The sequence below is a fragment of the Syngnathus scovelli genome, chromosome 8 (assembly GCF_024217435.2).
Source record: "Syngnathus scovelli strain Florida chromosome 8, RoL_Ssco_1.2, whole genome shotgun sequence".
In the NCBI taxonomy this organism is placed as follows: domain Eukaryota; kingdom Metazoa; phylum Chordata; class Actinopteri; order Syngnathiformes; family Syngnathidae; genus Syngnathus; species Syngnathus scovelli.
In genome coordinates this window covers 13,670,301-13,692,416 of record NC_090854.1, presented here as the reverse complement: position 1 = coordinate 13,692,416, position 22,116 = coordinate 13,670,301, and the positions used below count along the sequence as shown (strand labels likewise).

The window sequence follows — 22,116 nt, the reverse complement described above, 5'->3', positions numbered from 1 at the left end:
ACTTGTTTGCTGTTTGACTTACAAAATAAGGGTTGTTTTAATATTTTGACACACCTCTCTTTTCCTTTCTCACCTTCCTGTCTGTCTTTTTGGTCTCGCCCTTTATTTTGTTCCATCCAGATGCTGAGGATGGATGCCATCAGTAGGCCCATTCCCTTGCAGATCCCCACCGTATCCTCCCAACCCCTCCCGCTTCCCCAATCTCAGACGCCGCCCTCTCGAAGCAGCTACACAGACGGGATCCTTCCGCCAGACGATCTGTCTGTGGTCGAAAATGATTCCCATCAGGCGGCTTCTGCGGCAGCCTATGTCAAGTACAGCACGCTGGCTCACCTACAGAACCAGAAGCAGTCCAGAGCGCAGCTGGCCGGAGCGGCCCCCCTGCCCAGCTACAACACTCTCCCAGCCACTTACGGTGACACCTCCCTGTCGCATCCCTCCCTCTCACTGCCTCCTCCATCCGCAGCTCCGGTTCTTGGCTCCGCCGGGGCCGTGCTGACATTTGGCCTACCCGCTCCTACACCTTTACCATCAGAGGATGAGTTGCACGAACCTTCGTACCTACCACCTCCACCACCAGAGATCCTGGAAGACACTGAGTTGCCTCCGTCCCTAGATCCCACACTGAATCACCGTGCTCAACTGTCCAACGCTGGCCTCCAGCAGTTCCTGGCGCAGAAGTTCCCCAACATGGTCTACGACTTTACCCCAGCTATGTCTGAGGAATCTTCTCCGCCTCTGGCCGAGCTCTCGCCCCCTGCAGACCTGCGCCCCCTGTCCCCCAACGCCCCGCCTCCGGCACCACCAAAAACCTTCACTGGTGGGTTTCCTCCTCAAACTGCGCGAAAACCTGCAGGCCCCTCCTCCCTGCCGCTCGCACTCTCCCCGGTGTCGCCCACACCGCTCGCCAGCAGCCACGGACCTGTAAAGAAGCAGCAGAGTTTTTCGACTGGCCACTCTCCCAATCAGCCTCCCCCCACGCTCCCCAAGCAGCATAGCCTTTCGTCCAAAAACCTTGTCCTCTCCCCTTCCCCTTCTTCTTCCATGTCCTCTATCTCCCTGGCTACCTCGTCATTGGTCAAGCAGATTGTCAATCAGTTCCCGGGCAATGCTGCTTCCTCGCCTCTTCCCTCTTCAAACTCTATGGAAGGATCAAAGTTGGGTGCACCTCAGTCTCCCCCGGCAGTCAAGGCGAAACCAAAATGGCAGCCGGGCGGTACTGTTGCTCCCCAGTCCCCAGAGTTCCCACCACCGCCTCCTGACGGATCCCTTGCCGAATTCCCTCCTCCGCCTTCCTCAAAGACGGGCTCCCCCATAAAAAAGTCACCCTCCACTTCATCCACCGGCTCTGCCAAGCGAGGGCCTCCGCCCACCCCGCAGAGGGCCTCCTCCGTGCGCTCCAACTCGGGCGAGGTACCGGACGACAGGCCCAAGAAAGTCGAGAGCCTGCTCAGCAAATTTGGACAAGGTGGGACGTCCTCTAGCTCCTCGTCAGCGACCGGCTCGCCCTGCAAGGACTCCCCAGCCCTTCCGACGCCGCTTCCCAAGCCGGGGAAGCTGAATTTGGCGAACCTCCCGCTGGCGCTCCAGGGGCTCCAATCAAGCCAGCACCACCAGTCCTCGTCAGACTTCCCTTCGCCTCCACCCCCGCCACCACTCTCCCAATCGCAACATCTAGAGTCGTCCCCCGACTACTTCCCGCCCCCGCCAAGTGACTCTGAGCTCTTTCCTCCTCCGCCCCACCCGTCTGAGTTCCATCAACCTCCGAAGGTGGCCGTGGTCAACCCCCAGCCTCAGAAGCAGCAGCAGCCGCCGCTGGTGTCATCGTGGAAGCAAGGTTCTCTGAAAAAGGGAGCGGTGGCGGTGGCGGCAGCACCATCGCTAAATCGGCGGGCCAGCAACACAAGCCCGTACGACACAACGACATCACTGGCGCACTCTCCGCCGCCCCTCTCTCAGACCCCACCGCCCACCCTGACTTCCTATTCCTCCTCCCCCGTTGCTCCCACCTCACCCAAATCCGCAGGACCGAGCACACTGGCGCTTAAGACTCACTTCCTTGAGGACCTTAACCGCACTCTGAAAAGGAAGTCAGTTTCACGCCATGGCTCGCTCACCTCCTCCGGCCTCATCCCATCCTCCAAGATGGAGCCCGTGGCCACCATGGACGACATGGCCCTCCTCCCACCTCCGCCGCCCGAGCTCATGCAGCAGCAGCAGGCGGCCCGCGGGCAGACGCAAACGCTGTCCCGACATCACGCGCACTCCCAGTCCGCCAAACACAGCACCAACATCTCAGGCTATGCAACGCTGCGGCGAGGACCACCTCCCGCACCACCAAAACGGGACCAAAGCACCAAACTGACCAGCGAATGGTAGAGGACAAAGACTGGAACTATTTATCATCTCCCTGCAGTGGAATCATCTTCCGTCTTGAGTTGTGTGACTCTTCCTAAATCCTCAAGATGCAGTCAGACCAATATCCAGCCAAAGTAGTGATTTCATTGGTCCAATCAAATTCCACGCAAAAGGAAGAAGGCGGGTCACTTCTGACTGGAACTCAATGAACACAAACCGCAGGCAGATTAGGTTCTGACTGCGACTGACTTGACCTTATACACATTATCATTCAAATTATTAGTCTTTGTCATTACCAGTATACATTTAAGCTATTCAGTCAAGAAGCATACCGTATATACACAAATACAGTATATCCGTACTCTGTACTGTATGTTTATGTATATACCTTATGTGTAAACCTCCAAACTTTTCTTCACTATCTGTTGAGCTTTGCATTAAAAATAGAAAAAAATCGTACCATCAGAGAAGTTTTGATGAACGCTGGTCCCCAAATGGAGCCGCAGCAATGATGAAGGATGCAGGGCGGTGTATTGAGGTGTGTTTATAGTAAATGTATGTTGTGGACTGGGAGGAGGGCCTTTTCAGTTCAAACCTTTTGTGTGTTTTTATATAAGATTATTTAATGCTGGAAAGATGTTATTACCACATAATTATTATTTGAAGTTTTGAAGAGTTGTTAAAAGAAAGTTACATTTCATGTCCAAAGTGTTCTTCACCTTGCTTAAACTGTCTGTTCAAATGATAAATTGTAATTTCATCATTTCTATACAATTAATATCACATTGTCACCCTCTTAAAATAATTGCCTAAGTCATATTTTGCCTTTTTTTTTTTTTTTTTTTTTTTGCCTTAAACTTCTAATGGTGCTGGCCACCTCTGCTAAAATCTGCTTCATACTCCAACTTATAATTGAGTTCTACCCCAGAAGTTTTTAAGAATATCGATAAATGGACCTTTTTTTTTTTTTTTTGTTCCGTTCTGTGTGTTTTCTAAAAAAAAAAAAAAAAAAAGTCTTAGGCCATTATTTTACAAAGGTGACGATATGACCAAACGCTTGTTGACTATACTTGGCAGATGAAGAAGCTATGCAGTGTAATGTCACATTGCAGTGGGTGGCACGCCAAAGAAGCCAACCAGAACCATGTGATTACTCATGTCAGATTAGGGCTGCTCACCATAAACCTCTATACATCCGAAGTCCTTAGCAAATCAATATGTGGCATAATTGATTAATCTGGCAATAAAATACACTTTTTTCCTAATGGCCTCTACTTTGCTGCAATTATTTGACAAGCTGCATCAGGCCATTGAACAAATACAATTTAGAGATCATGATTTTCATTGGACAAGGGCCATCAATTTATAAAAGTCTAAAAATTATATAAAATTTGACAAACTGCATTGGGCCAGCCATTGAACAAATTAAAAGATAATATTCATTGGACAAGGGCCATCAATTTATAGAAGTCTAAAAATGAAAGAAAATTATTTTAATTCACAAACAAAAAGTAGCCTATTCATTATATTAACTTATACTTAGGTATAGTCACAAACGGCAACATACATGGTGTACTTGCATTGCTAAAGTTTATTGCCCAAACAAGATTTATGATAAAGTTCATATGAAATAAGATCACTGTCATGGTTGCATATCATCACAAGCTACAGTACTTAACAGGAATTGTTTATTCAAGTATGATAAAATGCTGGAATGAGGTTCATGCGTGTTTGAGTGAGCATGTTGGAAATATGTATTGAGGGGACTCAAGCGGGGATGCTTTCACTTTTTGGGTTCTTGATCCGAAGAGCAGCAGCACGGAAAGAGAAAACCCATTTAAAAAGATATCAATTGCAATTGGCAGGATGGGATCTGTCTATGACAAAGCAGGAAAACCAACACATTTGATGAAGTCCACCATTTACTCAAACATATTGTCCCATGAACACTATGAATGTCTTTAAAAAAAAAAAAAAATGTAGAGCTACATGCTTTTCGTTGGACAGCAATAATAACGATCATAAAATGCAATTACCAATACATCGATCCACTGAGCCTCGATGTAGATGTAGAGAGCCTGCTTGTCGGTCCGGAGAACCATCACATTCTCCCCTTGCAGCTTCCTCATCATTGTGTCACCATCTGCTATGAAAATCTGCAAAGACAAGATCAGAAAAGGTGCAACTAGACAGACCTATCTCCGGAGTTGAATTTCGACAAAATTTGTGCTTTGCCGCCATCTAGTGGTGTCCTCTTGCTTATCAAGAGCGCATCACACTATCTTTTTGTTGTCAGTGTCTCAAAAAATTGGTTGAAATGTTCCAAATCTGTACGCGTGTAGCCCGCTTAAGACTGAACAGACCGTCTGGACTCGATCCGCTAATGGCTCCGGGGTTCTATCCCTGGTACAGCTACATGCGACTGAAGGACCTCGACTTCCTGGTTCCCCTTGCTGACCTGCCAAAACATATGCTGCAAGGCAAGCAAAGCTCATCAGGTCTCCTCTAAGGCAACATATGATTGTGGCACACCTTGTCCAGGAAGTCCTGGCTCTCCAGGCAAACCAGGCAATCCCACCAAACCAGGGTAACCCATCTTTCCAGTAGGCCCAGTTGGTCCCTTCAAACCCTGCATGGATCACCACCAAAAGCCTATTTAAAAAGTTCTTGTTAAACAATGATTTAAATTTCATTTGGTTCTACCGTGATTCCTCTGCCACCAGGCTCTCCTCTGGAGCCCTGCATTCCGTTAGATGCTGGCTCACCCCACAGGCCACCATCGCCCTAGGATGACAATGTTTGAATTTTCCGTACAACACCAAAAAAAAACAAAAAGAGAAAAGTTGTAGCAGACCATCGGGACTCAGAACAGTGGAACAACTAAGAACTAAGAAACGCAAATTAAACCATAACGATTGGTCAATCTGAAGTTATCATGGATCCAACGAATCACGTTCTAGTCATAAATGTCCGTTGTGTTTGGAAATGGATCCGTGCTACTACCTTCTCACCACACCTCCCTGTAATGCCTGGATCACCCTGTGTAGATGAGAGACACAATTTTATTAGTCATGCAGACATAATGGACGGCAGGATATTGTTCTTCAATGTCGTTAGGTGTGAAGAGGTCCACTGCAAGTAGTTTGACTAAAGTCAGGAAGCAAAATAAGTATTATAACTCACAGGAGCTCCTCTGGGTCCTGTGTCTCCTTTGAAGCCTTTATCCCCCTGAAATAAATAAATGTTAATAATATTTTGACCCCCTGATATGGAATAAATAAATGTCAATAATATTTTCATCATATGCTCAAACGGAGACATTTAGCTGGGCGCTTACCCGTAATCCTGCTTGCCCTCTACTTCCCTGTAAAATTATGAAATGTCAACCAGTGGTGGTGCAAAGAGGTGTTTTTCTTTTGTTAATTTAAATTTTCCATAATACTGCATGTTCCCTCGAATATGAATAAGTGCTCCCTGACTTTTATATTAAAACCTACCATCATCATGCATGGTGATCCGGTTTCTCCCTTGAGGCCCCTCCAGCCTCTGTAGCCCTTTTCTCCCTGCAAAAATGAAACACTGCTTGTTTCCTACATTATATTGTGGAAATGGAAATGTTTGAGTGTCACATTGCAGGATACCTGGGGTCCACTCGGTCCCGTCGACCCTCTTTTTCCTGCTGCTCCCTCTGCACCCATAACACCCGCTTGACCCTAAAACAAACATAACACACTGTTTGCCTTCCCTTCCACAAAGTTCCTTCGATGGATTTATTTATTTATTCATATGATGTCTTCTGGTTGAAATAAACAGCAACAAACCAAGCACCAGGTATAACCATCCATCACACTCTTCAATGTTGTTGTTAGTGTGCGCGTGCATCTACCTTTGGTCCCCTGGCTCCTCGACAGCCCTTAAAATAGGAGCGCAAAGAATACTTAATAATACTTGAAATGTAAGCATATAAGAGTACAATATAATAATGACTAAATAATAAAATTTTCAAATAATGACAAATTACAATAATAACAATCTAAATCATCATAGTAAAATAATAAATCAATATACAATACCACTTTAAAAAATCTATTTGATGTTTGCATTATTTTTCATTGTCTAGTTTGTTTAATTAATTGTAATTATGGAAAAAAATGACTTGCCTTCTCTCCTTTAGGCCCTGTGATGTGTGCCTTTATATCAACCTGAACAAACAAGCATAATTATTTTTAAAAACAACTCACTGTCCAAAATATTAGGTACACTTGCACAATCAACTAACTCAACATTTACAGCGATAACAATGCCCATTTTTGATTGAGATTGTCAAAAATGATATGTGTTTGATACTGTGGTTAGATTTTGCAGTGCAGTTGTTACATTATTCCTGACTCAATTTAGAATGTGCATGTGTACCTAATCAAATGACCATTTAGTGTGACAGCTACCATCAATTCTGCTCTTTGCTTTAGTGGAGGAAAGAGCGGAGGAGGAAGAGGAGGAAGAATGAAAAGACCGCATGACTTGACTGGGAATGACAAAAGCCCTGAACACAGTGACACCACAATCCAGATTGACATTTTGTGAGGTATTTCATCAATTTATATTATATGCATGATGTAAAATGTGTACTTACTGCTGGAGGAGACTGGATGATCGGCCTGGAGGAGCAAGATGGTCAATCTCAGAAGAAGTGGAAGTAACATCTTCATCCTGAGGAACCAGGTAATCAAAATATTGGGAGAACCTCTCAGTATGTTGGACTGCAATTGTACCCGCATTACAACTTCTCAATAATTAGTGTAATAGTGTTTGCTGAGTGTATTTAGAAAGTCTATTTGTCAATTCCAATGCAATTGTTATCAAAACAAACCAAAAACTTTATGATAGCTTTACCTTGCGTTGCAGTCCAGCTCTAGAAGCTCTCCTTTACACAATGCTCCTCGACTTGGAAGTGTGCTGAAATGCAGTATAGGACCTGGCATCTGTTTTTGCAGACATAATCAGATCATTGGGCCAAACACACACACACACAAAAAAAACAGAGACAAAGAGGATGAAGCAGCAGCTTGTTTCTTTAAAAGCATCCATATTATGACTCATTCTGCACTGTATTTAACGCACTTCATTGCCTTCACTCAGTTCAAGTGCCACACTAAGCATTTTAAATAGGTGAGGAACGAGGAAAAAAAATTATATATACACACTATATATATATATATATATATATATATATATATATATATATATATATACACGCACACACACACACACGTACACACACAAATAAACATACAAAGCAAATGGCTTGCGACCAACCAGTTCTCGCCCAAAGTTAGCTGGGATAGTTTCGAGCGCACCCACGATCCTAAAGACACGTGCTGTAGAAAATTGATGGATAGCTGTCTTAGTTCTTTTAAGGTACTGTATGTTCTGACAACAGCTGGAACAAGTCATTGCAGTCATTCCGGATTGTCACAAAGATCCAAATATAGAAAAATGCTTATCTCCTGGAAGTGATGTTCCAGGTACAAAGGTAACAATAGGAAACACAAAACCTTTAATCAGCGCCGACTGCTAAGCATAACAGCGTCCTATCCTCGATGTGAGAATGGAAACATTCCAAGTGTCGCTTAAGTACAGGTTAATGTCAGGTGAAGACTTTTCTCACCGTACAACAGAGAATGCAGAAGATCTACACCAATGGCGTGACCTGTCACTACTGTCTGCACCGCCATGTCTGTGAATTTGCCTTCCTGCAAAAGTCTAATTATAATATCATTGGCTGGCTTTGATGAGAACAAATTACGCGTCTCACTTATCGTAGCAACACCACTGGTTGATTGCATGTGGAAATGTCTCGAGAATGTTTTTAGACTTGTTATAAAATACGGAGATTAATGGTGGGAACCATCACCGCAGCAATAATCACCCAAATAAAATTATAAATATGTTCAATCAACAATCAATCAATCAACAACTGCTTTTATTGACATACCCATCCAAACAGATGCTGCAAATATGATGCCAGTATGTAAAACAAATTGAAACCAATGCAACAGCACAAATAATGCTGAGTAGTAATTTCATAGTACTGTATACTAAAATATAAAAACAAATCATATCTGTATGTATAGGACAAAATGCATTTGACTACTCCCAGCAAGCTAATGCATTTCTAGTGCTTGACAAAACTGACCTGTTGAAAAGGATGATATTGTTAAATATTGAAACTGACCTTGTTAAATATTGAAACTAAACAAATACAACAGACAAAATATTTATCTGTATTTGAACTATTTATTTATTTTTACAGTTCTTTGGACCCCCCCAAAAAAAACAATGTGATGGTGCTTTGACACTTTTTTGTATGATGTTTTTCCCCCCCACATTGAATGAATGCCCCTAAAATAATTCTCAAAGACAAAACAGTCAAGGCCTTTTAACTCAAGAATGTGTTCTGAGCTGGACATCTTAGCGGTTGAACTCATGATTGTCTGCATTGCGAACAAAATCAATAGAAGATAAATCACTAAAACAATAGTCATCCACAGTTGAAACAGAATCAATTGAATGTACTAATCTAGACAGCATGAAAGGTGAAAAGCGTGCTGGCTTGTCTACATTATATTCATTTGGCTGGAATCAGACTGCAGAATCTGCAGCGTCACAATGAGCTTGATGGCCTTTCTAAACCAGGGATAGAAAATAGCATAAATCAGTGGGTTCAGGCAGGAGTTGAAGAAGACCAAGCAGATAATAGCGGCTGAAGATGACACATTGAGCAGAACATCTTGGCCTGAAATGGCGATGGAGAAATATGGCATGATGCACACAATAAACACCACCACAACAACGCCCAACGTCCTGGCTGCTTTCAGCTCAGAACTCTTGATAGTTGTGTCACGCAATGTGACCATCCCCACGCGGGAGCGCATGGCGCGCACCTGAGACACAGCCACCACAAACACTTTCATGTACAGAACCACAATGACTGTGATTGGGCCAATGAAGGAGATAAAGAGGTCTGTCATTCCTACAGCGTAGGTGACCACAAGCACACACTCACCTACACAAGTGTTGAACTTGCCAGGTTGCTTCAGAGAGTCCAGAAAAGAGAAACAGTGGAAAATTATCGAAGCAGACCAGCACAGAAAAAGACATATTTGAACTCTTATTAGAGTGACTTTGATGGGATAATGCAGAGAGTCACAGATTGCTATGTAGCGATCAACCGATATGAGCACCATGCTTCCTATTGAGGCAGACGTTATCACGTAATTCAGAATATAATACACATTGCATATCAAATCACCAAACAACCAACAACCGTCCAGAAGGAAAATCTGAAACACCAAGAGGAAGCCCACCAAGAAATCTGAGGTAGCCAGCGAAAGCAGCAGCAGGTTCGTGGGAGTATGCAGTTGCCTAAAGAAAGAGAAATTCTCGTTCAAATTTCTGGATTTGAGCATAAGGCATAATAGTGCAAGTGGAAAAGAAGCACAATGCATCACTTGAAGTGAGAGATGGAAATAATGACCAGCAGGTTCAGAGTGACGGTGATCAGCGAGATGGCAGACAGCAGGATGGAGGAAAGAGCGACGGTCGAGGGATCACGCTGCGTCCTCCTGCAAGAAGTGTTGGCGAGCAGCGGGAAGCACAGTTCGCCTTGCTCCTGCATCGTCATCATCAGCGAGTGCAGAAGGTGAGTTGCCCCACAACTCAGTCAGCTCGTTGTTTCATGACGATATTCATACCTAAGGTCCATGACATCTGACAGTAGCCACACCTCTTTCCCCTCCTCATTGGCATCATCATCATCATAATAATCCTCCCATAATTTTACTTGCCCAACTAATCATATGCAATCTTTCAGTGGATTCTCTTAGCTCACTCAAAACATTCACCATGGGGATAGAATCTAGCGCAGCACAGGTCAAAAAAGGAGGGCTCGCTGCGCCCCTGCATCAACTATCGCGGACCCAATGAAATCACATTAGGCAATATGAGTAAGTGGGTGTTCCATTCGGCCTAACCAATGCACCCGCTGTTTTTCGGGCATTGGTGAATGACATCCTTCAAGGCCCCGACGCTGTATATTTTACGTAGGACAGAATGCATTTGCACAGGAAGCTAATGCATTTCTAATGCTCCACAAAACTGACCTGTTAAAAAGGATGACAATATTAAAAACTGAAACCAAACAGATACAACAGACAAAACATTTATTAGTATTTGCTTTATTTATTTTACGCACTACGCACAGCAAGCTAATGTATTTCTAATGCTCCACAATGCTGTTGAAAAGGATGACATTGTTAAATATTGAAACTAAACAAATACAACAGACAAAATATTTATCAGTATTTGCATTATTGGTTTATTTATGTTTACAGTTCTTTGGACCCCAAAAAAAAAACAATGTGATGGTGCTTTGACACTTTTGTATGATGTTTTTTTCCCCCCCACATTGAATGAATGCCCCTAAAATAATTCTCAAAGACAAAACAGTCAAGGCCTTTTAACTCAAGAATGTGTTCTGAGCTGGACATCTTAGCGGTTGAAATTATGATTGTCTGCATTGCAAACAAAATCAATAGAAGATAAATAACTAAAACAATAGAGTCATCCACAGTTGAAACAGAATCAATTGAATGTACTAATCTGGACAGCATGAAAGGTGAAAAGCATGCTGGCTTGTCTACATTATGTTCAATTCACTGGAATCAGACTGCAGAATCTGCAGTGTCACAATGAGCTTGATGGACTTTCTAAACCAGGGATAGAAAATAGCATAAATCAGAGGGTTCAGGCAGGAGTTGAAGAAGACCAAGCAGATAATAAAGGCTGAAGATGACGCATTGAGCATAACATCTTGGCCCGAGATGGCGATGCAGAAATATGGCATGATGCACACAATAAACACCACCACAACCACGCCCAACGTCCTGGCTGCTTTCAGCTCAGAACTCTTGATAATTGTGTCGTGCAATGTGACCATCCCCACGCGGGAGCGCATGGCGCGCACCTGAGACACAGCCACCACAAACACTTTCATGTACAGAACCACAATGACGGTGATTGGGCCAATGAAGGAGAGAAAGAGGTCTGTTATTCCTACAGCGTAGGTGACCACAATCACACACTCACCTACACAAGTGTTGGACCTGCCAGGATGCTTCAGAGAATTAAAAAAACAGAGAAAGTTGTAAACTAACGAAGAAGACCAGCACAGAAAAAGACATATTTGAACTCTTATTAGAGTGACTTTGATGGGATAATGCAGAGAGTCACAGATTGCTATGTAGCGATCAACTGATATGAGCACCATGCTTCCTATTGAAACAGACATTATCACGTAATTCAAAACATAATACACAATGCATATCAGGTCACCAAAAAACCAACAACCGTCCAGAAGGAAAATCTGAAACAACAAGAGGAAGCCCACCAAGAAATCTGAGGTAGCCAGCGAAAGCAGCAGCAGGTTTGTGGGAGTATGCAGTTGCCTAAACACAGAGAAAGTCTCGTTAAAATTTCTGAATTTGGGCATAAGGCATAATAGTGCAAGTAGAAAAGAAGCACAATGCATCACTTGAAGTGAGAGATGGAAATAATGACCAGCAGGTTCAGAGTGAAGATAATCAGAGAGATGGCAGACAGCAGGATGGAGGAAAGAGCGGCGGTCGAGGGATCACGCTGCGTCCTCCTGCAAGAAGTGTTGGCGAGCAGCGGGAAGCACAGTTCGCCTTGCTCCTGCATCGTCATCATCAGCGAGTGCAGAAGGTGAGTTGCCCCACAACTCAGTCAGCTTGTTGTTTCATGACGATATTCATACCTAAGGTCCAGAACATCTGACAGTAGCCACACCTCTTTCCCCTCCTCATCGGCATCATCATCATCATAATAATCCTCCCATAATTTTACTTGCCCAACTAACCATATCCAATCTTTCAGTGGATTTTCTTAGCTCACTCAAAACATTCACCATGGGGATAGAATCTAGCGCAGCACAGGTCAAAAAAGGAGGGCTCGCTGTGCCCCTGCATCAACTATCGCGGACTCAATGAAATCACAGTAGACAATATGAGTAACTGGTGGTTCCATTCGGCCTATCCAATGCGCCCGCTGTTTTTCAGGCATTGGTTAATGACGTTCTTCAGGGCCCCAACGCTGCATATTTTACATAGGACAAAATTTATTTGACTACGCCCACCAAGCTAATGCATTTCTAATGCTCCACAAAACTGACCTGTTGAAAATGAGGACATTGTTAAATATTGAAACTAAACAAACACAACAGACAAAATATTTATTAGTATTTGCATTATTTATTCCTTTATTTTTGCAGTTCTTTGGACCCAAAAAAAACAATGTGATGGTGCTTTGACACTTTTTTGTATGATGTTTTTTCCCCCCCACATTGAATTAATGCCCCTAAAATAATTCTCAAAGACAAAACATTCAAGGCCTTTTAAATCAATAATGTGCTCTGTGCTGGACATCTTAGTGCTTGAAGTTATGATTGCAAACAAAATCAATAGAAGATAAATGACAGTCATCCACAGTTGAAACAATCAATTGAATGTATTGATCTAGACAGCATGAAAGGTGAAAAGCGTGCTGGCTTGTCTACATTATATTCATTTGGCTGGAATCAGACTTCAGAATTTGCAGTGTCACAATGAGCTTCATGGACTTTCTAAACCATGGATAGAAAATAGCATAAATCAGTGGGTTCAGGCAGGAGTTGAAGTAGAACAAGCAGATAATAACAGCTGAAGATGAAGCATTGAGCATAACATCTTGGCCTGAGATGGCGATGCAGAAATATGGCATGATGCACACAATAAACACCACCACAACCACGCCCAATGTCCTGGCTGCTTTCAGCTCAGAACTCTTGATAGTTTTGCCGCGCAATGTGACCATCCCCACGCGGGAGCGCATGGCGCGCACCTGAGACACAGCCACTGCAAACACTTTCACGTACAGAATCACAATGACAGTGATTGGGCCAATGAAGGAGATAAAGAGGTCTGTTATTCCTACAGCGTAGGTGACCACAATCACACACTCACCTACACAAGTGTTGGACCTGCCAGGTTGCCGCAGAGAGTCCCAAAAACAGAGACAGTGGAAAATTATCGAAACAGACCAACACAGAAAAAGACATATTTGAACTCTCATTAGAGTGACTTTGATGGGATAATGCAGAGAGTCACAGATTGCTATGTAGCGATCAACCGATATGAGCACCATGCTTCCTATTGAGGCAGACGTTATCGCGTAGTCCAGAACATAATACACAATGCACATCAGGTCACCAAAAAGCCAACAACCGTCAAGAAGGAAAATCTGAAACAAAAACAGGAAGCCCACCAAGAAATCCGAGGTAGCCAGCGAAAGCAGCAACAGGTTTGTGGGAGTATGTAGTTGCCTAAACAAAGAGAAATTCTTGTTATAATTTCCGTATTTGGACATAAGGCATGACAGTGCAAGTGGAAAAGAAGCACAATGCATCACTTGAAGTGAGAGATGGAAATGATGACCAGCAGGTTCAGAGTGACGGTGATCAGAGAGATGGCAGACAGCAGGATGGAGGAAAGAGCGACGGTCGAGGGATCACGCTGCGTCCTCCTGCAAGAAGTGTTGGCGAGCAGCGGGAAGCACAGTTCGCCTTGCTCCTGCATTGTCATCATCAGCGAGTGCAGAAGGTGAGTTTCCCCACAACTCAGTCAGCTCGTTGTTTCATGACGATATTCATACCTAAGGTCCAGAACATCTGACAGTAGCCACACCTCTTTCCCCTCCTCATCGTCATCATCATCATCATAACAATCCTCCCATAATTTGACTTGCCCAACTAACCATATGCAATCTTTCAGTGGATTCTCTTAGCTCACTCAAAACATTCACCATGGGGATAGAATCCAGCGCAGCCCAAGTCACCTTCAAAAAACAACATCTTAAAAAACATGAGAAAGCCCACCAAAAGGTCAGAGGTGGCTCGAGACAGCAGTATCAGGCTTGTTGGGGTGTGCAGTTGCCTAAAGAGAGAGAAACATTATTGCAGTGAGAGATATAAATTATGACCAGCTGGTTCAGAGTGACGGTGGTCACAAAGATGGCCGACAGCAGTATGTAAGCAAAAGTGAAGGCTGAACGAGGACGCAAGAAGCTCGGCCCCATGACTCGGCCTGCTCTTTTAATGACACAGAGTTTAGTATTTTGTTCGTAACCATGGAGGATCCAAAACAGAGGTACTTCCGACTATTTGTTGTGCTACTACCCATGATCATATGGAGATACATGGTTAGCCACTCAGACTTGCTTAACCTCCACCTAACCTGAAATGTTGGCTCTGCAACTATCGATGCAGTTGACGTGGTAGTAAAATAGGTGTCGATGTTTGCTTCACTGATGGGGTCCTTTAAGCAGAGACACCAACAACAAATAAGTTCTGTCACGTGTGAAGTTATATAATACGTTCATGTCAACTTTTGTTGTGTGGGACCTCATCCCTGAAGGTACAAGTCATAATTGAACTGTCAAATGTTCTCTCGTTCTTTTGTACTTGTGTCACTTGAAATTAGAACCTAAAGACTTTGGCTTTAAGGGAGCTTTCTTTTGTCTGGAAACATTCGAAACATTCGGCAAGCTGCTATTCACAAACAACAACTAAGCAAAACACAGACTTTATGATTGTGATCTGGATGAACTTTGCCAATGTCGGAGAAATTGAAGACTGTTGCAGAGCTGAAGCGTACAAATCACTATATCGGGGACAATGACGTCAGGGCAATCCTTTTGACTTGTATTTTTGAGGAACTGACTCGTATTTCTGAGGACCCAAACGTGCACAAAATTAGGGCCTAGAAAAAAATTGATTATTTTAAAGTCGCCATACATGAAGAGAAAAAAAATAGGTCTGTAGCGCCCCGACAATGTTTTCTCAGAGAACCCACGGCTACAAAAACTAGGAGGCACATGGCGCATCTTTAGACTTACAAAAAAAAAAGACATTGGTAGCCCTTTCTAGCAGCTCTAGATTTTTCCAGAAAAATGTGTTTACTATGTTTAACAGTGTTTTTTTTTTTTAATTGTTTTGGTTTATTTTTTTCCCAGGTACATTTCAATGGGCAGTCAATACTTATAGGCATTCTCTATTCCACGCAAACAGCTACTGTACATATGATATTATTATTGCTTTATTTTATTTGCCTTCGATGAAAGTAATGGATTATGCATTGGGAGGTGCTTTAGTGAGTGACTACAAATTTAGTAGCTCTGTGGCTTTATATCTTGTATCTCATATCTGTGTGACCAAAGCTAAATTTCTTACAGATTTCTGTTGCCCTTTTAGTTAAAGCACCTTAAAGTGTTGCAGAATTAATTTAAATAAATACCTTTAAATTGGAAGTAGAAGACAGTAACTTAATCAACAGTGGCTGTCACGCAATGAAACGTTCCATGTCACTACATACCGTACAGTATTTATGCAAGTTGCATAACAAAGACAACATGTGACAAGCACTGCTAAAGATAATTACTTTTTCACCTTCCACTTCAGAGATAATTACCAACTTCACCACCGTACGACGACAACAATACTTTTGCAATGGAATGTTGAGTGACACAAGGCAGTTTCCAAGCAAGTCTGTAACAAAAAGACATAGAGCCAGTGTGTCCTGAACACAGAGATAAGAGGAAGCCAAGCAAAGCGCAACATACAGACTTAGCTGAGAAGGTAGGAAGACTCAAAGGTGATATTTTTGATGATACATTTACTTACACGAGTAGCATCAGGAAGTGATTTGTTGCACTTTCTGTGTTCTACTTTTTTAAATAGGATAAATTTATGTCAAATCGCATCCTCTTTTTTTCCAACCAAATTGGTGACAACTCTTTTTATGAGAAGTCAGAAATAAATTTAGCCTTACATTAAACCACAGAGATTCAACTCATCCACAAATACAAATTTCTCTGTTCAAGAAATCAAATTTGAAATGCATGAATTTCATCACACTAATTTTGGAGGATTTGAGTGAAGCCTCCTGACAGATGATGGCTCTTTCCCACTTTAATTCCCTGGTAATCTGGAAATCTTTCGTCTTGCCACTGATAGGAACAATGTGTATTTATTGTACCTTAAATGTGTGATCGAATTAATACATTTTGCTTATTTCAGCTGCCTGTGAGCGAGTGAGTGCACCTGGAAAATGTTCATGTTGTACCTGGCAGTGCTTGGCACTTTGGGTAAGATGGTGATATAATTTAAACACAAGCGTGCAAACAACTTATTCGCTTGCACAATGAGTTTAAAAGCAGACTAAAGTTGTCAAGTGGTGAAATGCTATGTTAATGTATGTTAATAATAATAATGTTAATAATTATAAAATGGTTCCTTTGTTCAGGTGCTGCTGCAATGAGCCAGACTTTTACCAACTCTGGTGAGATAAACATCACTACCTGTCCCATCACGTACTACGGGCACAAGTATGAAAAAGTCCATGTGAGTGACACCAAGTTACTGACTGATAAAATAAAATGTCAAAGCATTTTCTAAGCTAAAGCAGCACTAACTTGTGCTTCTTGAAGAGTTCTGCCAGCCTCTTTTTCTAATTTTCGTTCCCTAATGTCAGGTGGCATTCAACAATAGCAAATTTGCACTTTGCTTCACCGGCACATATGAAGCTGCCAACCAGAACGACTGCATACTTGTATCGGGAGGAACGGCGGACAATGGCAACTGGTCTGTACTCACGCAAGAAATCCCCACCGGATCAGGCATTCATCAAATGTTACCAAGTCTGAAACATAGGGGGCAATGTGTCAATGTTATACCATTGAAAGACACTGACAATTCTGAGGTGGGTCACCTTTTTTTAGTTTATCTTATAAAACTCAATGTATTACTAACTTTTTAATGTGTATTTAATTTACATTCAATGTTGACAGATTCAACAAGTCGAACTGGGTAACTTTGGAAAACAAGCAATTTTGGCAATCAAGACATATTCCGGATACACAAATGTTGATCTTGTAAGTATTTAAATGATAGCCTAAATGAGTGTTATTCATTTAGTGCAGAAACAAACCCACGTTAGTTAAAAGAAAGCTACTTTACTTCATGTTTCTTTGCTCTAGTTAAAACCTGAAATAGTCTGCTCCATAGATATTTTTGTTTTTTTGTCACAGGTGGCAGACATACAGGTGAATGGCAACAGGGTTTCAAAATACGTCTTTCCAACCAACGAAACCAGCATGGGCGTCATCAGGGACATGAGTGGATGCAGAATGAGAGGTAAGCTCTTAAAACACATCCAACGATATGGTATAAATCTTACCCTCCCATACCGCAGGTTTTGTTTACATGACCAATACCACCGTAAGCGACCCATCCATTTGCTCAACGGTGACCTGCGATGTGAACGGAGTCGCCACCGCTGTCAGTGAATGTCCCCCTATGTATCATTGCCAAGGCAACGGCAGGTAAATCAGTGTTGTGGCCAGCTGCTTTATATTCCAGACGCCTAATGACGGTATTGTTTGTCACTGTATCCACTTCACCAGTTGTGCCTTCAACACCATGTGCACTCTGACCGGTTCCACCGTCATCGATTTCGTCGGCCGTGTTCACACCGTCCCCGACCGCTGTGGATACAATCTAATGACGTCGGACGCTATCCAAGACGTCCGGATCCATGGTGTTTACCGGGAAAGACGTCTTAAAGATGTCAGCTTCTTGGATCATGTGATCCTGCATCTGTCCAGCCAAGATGTTAACATTATGCTGTTGCAAGGTAGCAGAGTCAAGGTGAGTTGACATTAAAGTGTCAGAAATGTGATGATTTGTATGACACTGTAAAAAGCTAGCATTTTTGTTCTGAGTTATTTATTAGTGTGACGTCATGGTTAATGCAAAACACAAAGGAAACATGCACGAGAGAGAAGCAAACTATTGACCCACCTAGATGACACGAATCCACAAAGCGTTTGTTGTCAGTCAACCAATATCATTTGGGTTATGTTGGATTTCTTCATTTAAATTTGTGATCTTCTGATGGTTTGAAGATCAACGGCGAGCTGAGTGAAGTCTCAACTACAGCAAAGGTTGTCCACGGCGTGGAACTCTCCAAGGGCCAGAGCGGAGTGACTGCCCAAATTTTAGGCTCTAACTATACACTTTCTGTCTTCTTTGACGGCACCACAGCACAGATCCACTTGATGGGTATGAACTGAAACATTATTTTGCTCTTTGGGAAATTATATTACCGTATTGGCCTGAATATAAGACGACCCCGATTATAAGACGACACCCTCTTTTTCAATACTCAAGTTTGAAAAAAGCCTTTGACTAGACCCCGAATGTAAGACGACCCTTCATTTTTCAGTTTTATTTCAATGAAAAACACCTCGTCTTATATTCGGGCCAATACGGTAATTCAGTGACATAAAAACATGATGAACAGTCATATAAGACAGTATTTTCTTCCCCCAAAAGATGCTGTTTGAAAGACCCATCATACCTAACTAACATTCTACCCTCCACGTGAACAGGTGAAGATGGCGCTGTTGTGCATGGTCTATGTGGCAATTCCTCTTTGGATTTTAACCAACAGAGAGTTGCTGAACACAGCATCACAGAGTATGTCCACAACCGCCTGAGCTGCCATTCTATAATTTTTGCTCAATATTTGGTATTTAATACCCATACAGGTGTGAGATGCAACATGAAGAAACCGATATGATCAATTCCACAGCTTCAACTGAATGGTAAACATGTATTCTTGAATAAACCATTAGTTCTCAGTTTAACTAATGCACTGCCATTCACGGCGATAGACATCCAAGATCCCTTTTAACTAAATCGGTAGTTAATGCTTCCGTGTCTTCATCCAACAGGTGTCATATCTTGTGGCAAGATCCCTTCACCCAGTGCCGCATGCACATCGACCCAGAGCCCTTTGTATCAGCCTGTGTTGACAATTTGAGCAAATATCCTGCAGTAGACGGTCTCAAGTGCCATTTGGTGGAGGCCTACGTCCGAGCCTGCCACACCCAAGGCAATGTCAGCATTGACAGCTGGAGGTTGATTGCTCAATGCGGTAAGGACAGATTTTCTCATAGCAGGAGAGCTAAGATCATACAGATTTCTTGCCAGTCCAATACTGATCAGATGAATTTAATACTTTTAATTAATGCTATATCTTTAAAAAGAACCCGATCAACTTGGTGATAGCAGTACTCTTCATTTTAAACTGCTGTAGAGATTATTGGGATTATGGATTATTGATAAAACTATTGATGTTTCCGTATTCAGATGCTAGTCCTCAGGCTCTCTGCCAAGACATGTACTGCAGCGACCACGAGTTCTGCGGTCAAGGCTTTGACGGAGAAACCCACTGTCAATGTCGGGCCATTTTTGCCTCCAAATACAAATCAATGGATGAGTTTGGTATTTTGACGACGACGCATGACAATTTAAATCTAGGAGTCACGGTTGAGTAACTATTGCCAATTTTGTGTTCAGGTGAGCCGATGGTTTGCAGCCATTCGTCTGCATCGATCAACATGTTCTGTTGCCTTCTGGCAGAGAAAGGCATCGACTATACAACGCTGCACCTTCATGATGAACAGTGCAAAGGTGACATAGATAATGAAACCCACATGGTGAAATTCAGCTTCAACCGGGACAGCACTTGCGGTGCAATCATCACGGTGTGTACCCACCACTGTGGAAAACAGATACTGCTGTTTGATTGGTTGTATAGGCACAAATAGAATCTGTTCATACTTTTTGTGACTCTCTAGGCAAACACCACCAAAATAAGCTACCAAAACATCATTGCGACGCCTAACATTTCCACTGTGGTGACCCGTTCCAACAAAATGCTTATGGATTTCTCCTGCCATTTTGATCAACCAAACCTCGAGGGCATGGCCATCAAAATGATAGACAGGTTGGTGTCCTGTTGCAGTTCTGCTAACTAAAATGAGTCACAGTTGATGAAACAGCTACCCAATTTTTGTTGCTTTTGCTTGGCAGCCCCGTGATTAAAGAATTCACGTCAGGAGAGTGGAATTACACGTTGACTATGGCAGCATACACTGACCCTGGCAGAACACAACTCATAGAATTAAGCACTAGCGTCCAGCTAAATCAGAAAATCTGGGTGGAGATCAAGGCATATGGACTGGATGGGAGTTCTATTTTGCTGGTGACAGAGTCCTGCTGGGCCACCAATCAGTCAGCTTCAAACGGAAGCCTTCGATATGACCTCATCAGTGCAGGGTCAGTCTCGCTCAGAAGATCATGAAAGATGTCACCCTTAGCTGTCCACGTCATGTCTGTGATGCTGTTTTCGACCAGATGTCCCAACCCTGCAGATGGGACAATCAAGATAGAAGGCAACGGAGAAGGAACGTCAAACTACTTCTCCTTCAACACGTTCAAGTTCTCCGACAACAACAATGAAATGTTTCTTCATTGCAAAGTAGAGCTGTGTGTCCAACAGGGAGACTCTTGCAGTCCGGTAATTTTGAGTTTGGACCCATTAATAATACCAAGCCATGGAATTCAGCCACTGATTTAAACGCTTTTTTTTTCAGAACTGCAACAATGCTGGGAGAAGACGGCGATCTGTGCCTACCACTGTTGATGATGGAGGTCCTTCTATCATCACTATGGCCTGGACTTAAGAGGTGAGTGACTTTCACCACATCTCTGGGTGGCCTCAAGTAATTCTGCTAAATGCTATTGCTAAAGCTAATACTCCCACAATTGGTACAGTATCAAGCTGTTATGGCATCATTGACACTATCTCTCACTTCAATTTGTTGCTCTTTTGCCATGAAATTATTCTTTATAATTGTATTTGTTTGTGCTTTGACATGTTTTGTTGTCTTTGCACCACAGGAACTGCACAAGGCCATCGATTTAGCGGTCATCCTTGCTTTCTTAATAAATTTGCCATGTGCATTTTCTATCCAATGCTGGACTACCTGGTGATTTCCAACTAAGGTTACGCAACTGCTACAAATTTATAAATACAAAATTATAAATGTCATTATTCAATTTTCACTATTTGCAGTAAAATGCTGGTTGATAGTAATTGCAGCAGTAAATGTGTCAATTTAAATTTGTTTTACTGTTCTTCAATGACGCACAATGTTCGATGACAAATGTAAGAAATTTTCACTTTTGTTTTTCTAATTAGCAGTAAATTGCGGTTACTGTTGGTTTCAAGTTAAATGTGTCATTTAGGTGTTTGACTGGGGAGTCATTAGGAACATGTGTTGTGCTAACGTTGACTTGTTTGTCTGTGCAATGCTTGCATCATGACATGTTTGTTTCACACCTTTAATTGCAGAACCCATGTAATTAAGGGGCATTGTGTTGCATGCGCGTGTGTGTGCGTGTGTGTGTGTTTGTGTGACAGTTTCACACCTAAATATGATGAAACAAAAACACAAATGCTCGTTATTGCTTTAAGTGTAATAAAAAAGTTTGTGCACAAGTACACGATACAACAACTTCTTGTTGAGTCTACGTCGACGCACAAGCACAAATAAGCTCATCATGACTACATTCTGATTAAATAATTTTTTTGGTTCTATTCTTCCACCCACGCAAACAATGTACAGTGTTCCCTCAATTATTGTGGTCATGTTCCAAACAATGCCAGCAACAAATGAATTCTGGGAAGTAGTTGTTGACTTTTTTTTTTTTCAAAATTAAATTCATTTTAACTTTTT

The 22,116-nt window shown here is 42.5% G+C and overlaps 6 protein-coding genes across 8 annotated transcripts in view; 2 read left to right on the top strand and 4 right to left on the bottom strand.

Annotated features, from left to right (window-relative positions):
- Positions 1 to 3,623, top strand: part of raph1a (Ras association (RalGDS/AF-6) and pleckstrin homology domains 1a) — a 31,066-nt gene extending 27,443 nt beyond the window's left edge. For all 3 annotated transcript variants that reach the window (XM_049727133.2, XM_049727134.2, XM_049727132.2), the window contains one exon: positions 121 to 3,623. In XM_049727133.2, coding sequence (XP_049583090.1) covers positions 121 to 2,379 — 2,259 coding nt within the window. In that variant the 3' untranslated portion in view covers positions 2,380 to 3,623. The remainder of the gene's footprint in view (positions 1 to 120) is intronic.
- Positions 3,624 to 3,929: 306 nt separating this feature from the next.
- Positions 3,930 to 7,345, bottom strand: LOC125973236 (acetylcholinesterase collagenic tail peptide-like). The gene is made up of 15 exons (XM_049727136.1): positions 7,252 to 7,345; positions 6,992 to 7,068; positions 6,804 to 6,901; positions 6,519 to 6,560; positions 6,245 to 6,271; positions 6,000 to 6,071; positions 5,856 to 5,921; positions 5,696 to 5,722; positions 5,542 to 5,586; positions 5,362 to 5,397; positions 5,062 to 5,142; positions 4,891 to 4,987; positions 4,722 to 4,831; positions 4,395 to 4,514; positions 3,930 to 4,155 (listed from the first exon to the last, which is right to left on the bottom strand). The coding sequence occupies exons 1-15, from the start codon at positions 7,338 to 7,340 to the stop codon at positions 4,126 to 4,128; spliced, it is 1,017 nt and encodes a 338-aa protein (XP_049583093.1). The 5' UTR covers positions 7,341 to 7,345; the 3' UTR covers positions 3,930 to 4,125.
- Positions 7,346 to 8,698: 1,353 nt separating this feature from the next.
- Positions 8,699 to 10,045, bottom strand: LOC125973237 (trace amine-associated receptor 4-like). Its single transcript, XM_049727137.1, has 2 exons — positions 9,870 to 10,045; positions 8,699 to 9,783 (listed from the first exon to the last, which is right to left on the bottom strand). Exons 1-2 carry the CDS (start codon positions 10,043 to 10,045, stop codon positions 8,976 to 8,978), a joined length of 984 nt encoding a protein of 327 aa, XP_049583094.1. The 3' UTR covers positions 8,699 to 8,975.
- A 503-nt stretch (positions 10,046 to 10,548) lies between these two features.
- LOC125973238 (trace amine-associated receptor 8a-like) lies at positions 10,549 to 12,145 on the bottom strand. The gene is made up of 2 exons (XM_049727139.2): positions 11,951 to 12,145; positions 10,549 to 11,864 (listed from the first exon to the last, which is right to left on the bottom strand). The coding sequence occupies exons 1-2, from the start codon at positions 12,124 to 12,126 to the stop codon at positions 11,057 to 11,059; spliced, it is 984 nt and encodes a 327-aa protein (XP_049583096.1). The 5' UTR covers positions 12,127 to 12,145; the 3' UTR covers positions 10,549 to 11,056.
- Positions 12,146 to 12,774: 629 nt separating this feature from the next.
- Positions 12,775 to 14,057, bottom strand: LOC125973239 (trace amine-associated receptor 4-like). The gene is made up of 2 exons (XM_049727140.2): positions 13,882 to 14,057; positions 12,775 to 13,795 (listed from the first exon to the last, which is right to left on the bottom strand). Exons 1-2 carry the CDS (start codon positions 14,055 to 14,057, stop codon positions 12,988 to 12,990), a joined length of 984 nt encoding a protein of 327 aa, XP_049583097.1. The 3' UTR covers positions 12,775 to 12,987.
- LOC125973235 (alpha-tectorin) lies at positions 13,919 to 21,352 on the top strand. The gene is made up of 20 exons (XM_068651727.1): positions 13,919 to 14,072; positions 15,929 to 16,105; positions 16,547 to 16,614; positions 16,773 to 16,870; positions 17,001 to 17,228; positions 17,317 to 17,400; positions 17,557 to 17,662; positions 17,721 to 17,850; positions 17,932 to 18,175; positions 18,433 to 18,589; positions 18,919 to 19,006; positions 19,078 to 19,134; positions 19,264 to 19,466; positions 19,682 to 19,816; positions 19,892 to 20,079; positions 20,173 to 20,321; positions 20,408 to 20,653; positions 20,732 to 20,894; positions 20,971 to 21,063; positions 21,278 to 21,352. Exons 3-19 carry the CDS (start codon positions 16,578 to 16,580, stop codon positions 21,058 to 21,060), a joined length of 2,403 nt encoding a protein of 800 aa, XP_068507828.1. The 5' UTR covers positions 13,919 to 14,072; positions 15,929 to 16,105; positions 16,547 to 16,577; the 3' UTR covers positions 21,061 to 21,063; positions 21,278 to 21,352.
- The last annotated feature ends 764 nt before the right edge of the window (positions 21,353 to 22,116 follow it).

Bases quoted from the DNA above. Each gene is read 5' to 3' on its own strand.
- LOC125973236 (XM_049727136.1), bottom strand. From the start codon at position 7,340: ATGCCAGGTCCTATACTGCATTTCAGCACACTTCCAAGTCGAGGAGCA. The intron at 5,922-5,999 runs GTATCCTGCAAT...TCATTTTTGCAG, and splicing joins CGGGACCGAGTGGACCCCAG to GGAGAAAAGGGCTACAGAGG. The intron at 4,515-4,721 runs GTCTGTTCAGTC...TTGTCTTTGCAG, and splicing joins TAGCGGATCGAGTCCAGACG to ATTTTCATAGCAGATGGTGA.
- LOC125973237 (XM_049727137.1), bottom strand. From the start codon at position 10,045: ATGATGACGATGCAGGAGCAAGGCGAACTGTGCTTCCCGCTGCTCGCC. The intron at 9,784-9,869 runs GTGATGCATTGT...CTCTTTCTTTAG, and splicing joins ATTTCCATCTCTCACTTCAA to GCAACTGCATACTCCCACGA.
- LOC125973238 (XM_049727139.2), bottom strand. From the start codon at position 12,126: ATGATGACGATGCAGGAGCAAGGCGAACTGTGCTTCCCGCTGCTCGCC. The intron at 11,865-11,950 runs GTGATGCATTGT...CTCTGTGTTTAG, and splicing joins ATTTCCATCTCTCACTTCAA to GCAACTGCATACTCCCACAA.
- LOC125973239 (XM_049727140.2), bottom strand. From the start codon at position 14,057: ATGATGACAATGCAGGAGCAAGGCGAACTGTGCTTCCCGCTGCTCGCC. The intron at 13,796-13,881 runs GTGATGCATTGT...CTCTTTGTTTAG, and splicing joins ATTTCCATCTCTCACTTCAA to GCAACTACATACTCCCACAA.
- LOC125973235 (XM_068651727.1), top strand. From the start codon at position 16,578: ATGTTCATGTTGTACCTGGCAGTGCTTGGCACTTTGG. The intron at 17,663-17,720 runs GTAAGCTCTTAA...CCCATACCGCAG, and splicing joins GAGTGGATGCAGAATGAGAG to GTTTTGTTTACATGACCAAT. The intron at 19,135-19,263 runs GTAAACATGTAT...TTCATCCAACAG, and splicing joins TCCACAGCTTCAACTGAATG to GTGTCATATCTTGTGGCAAG.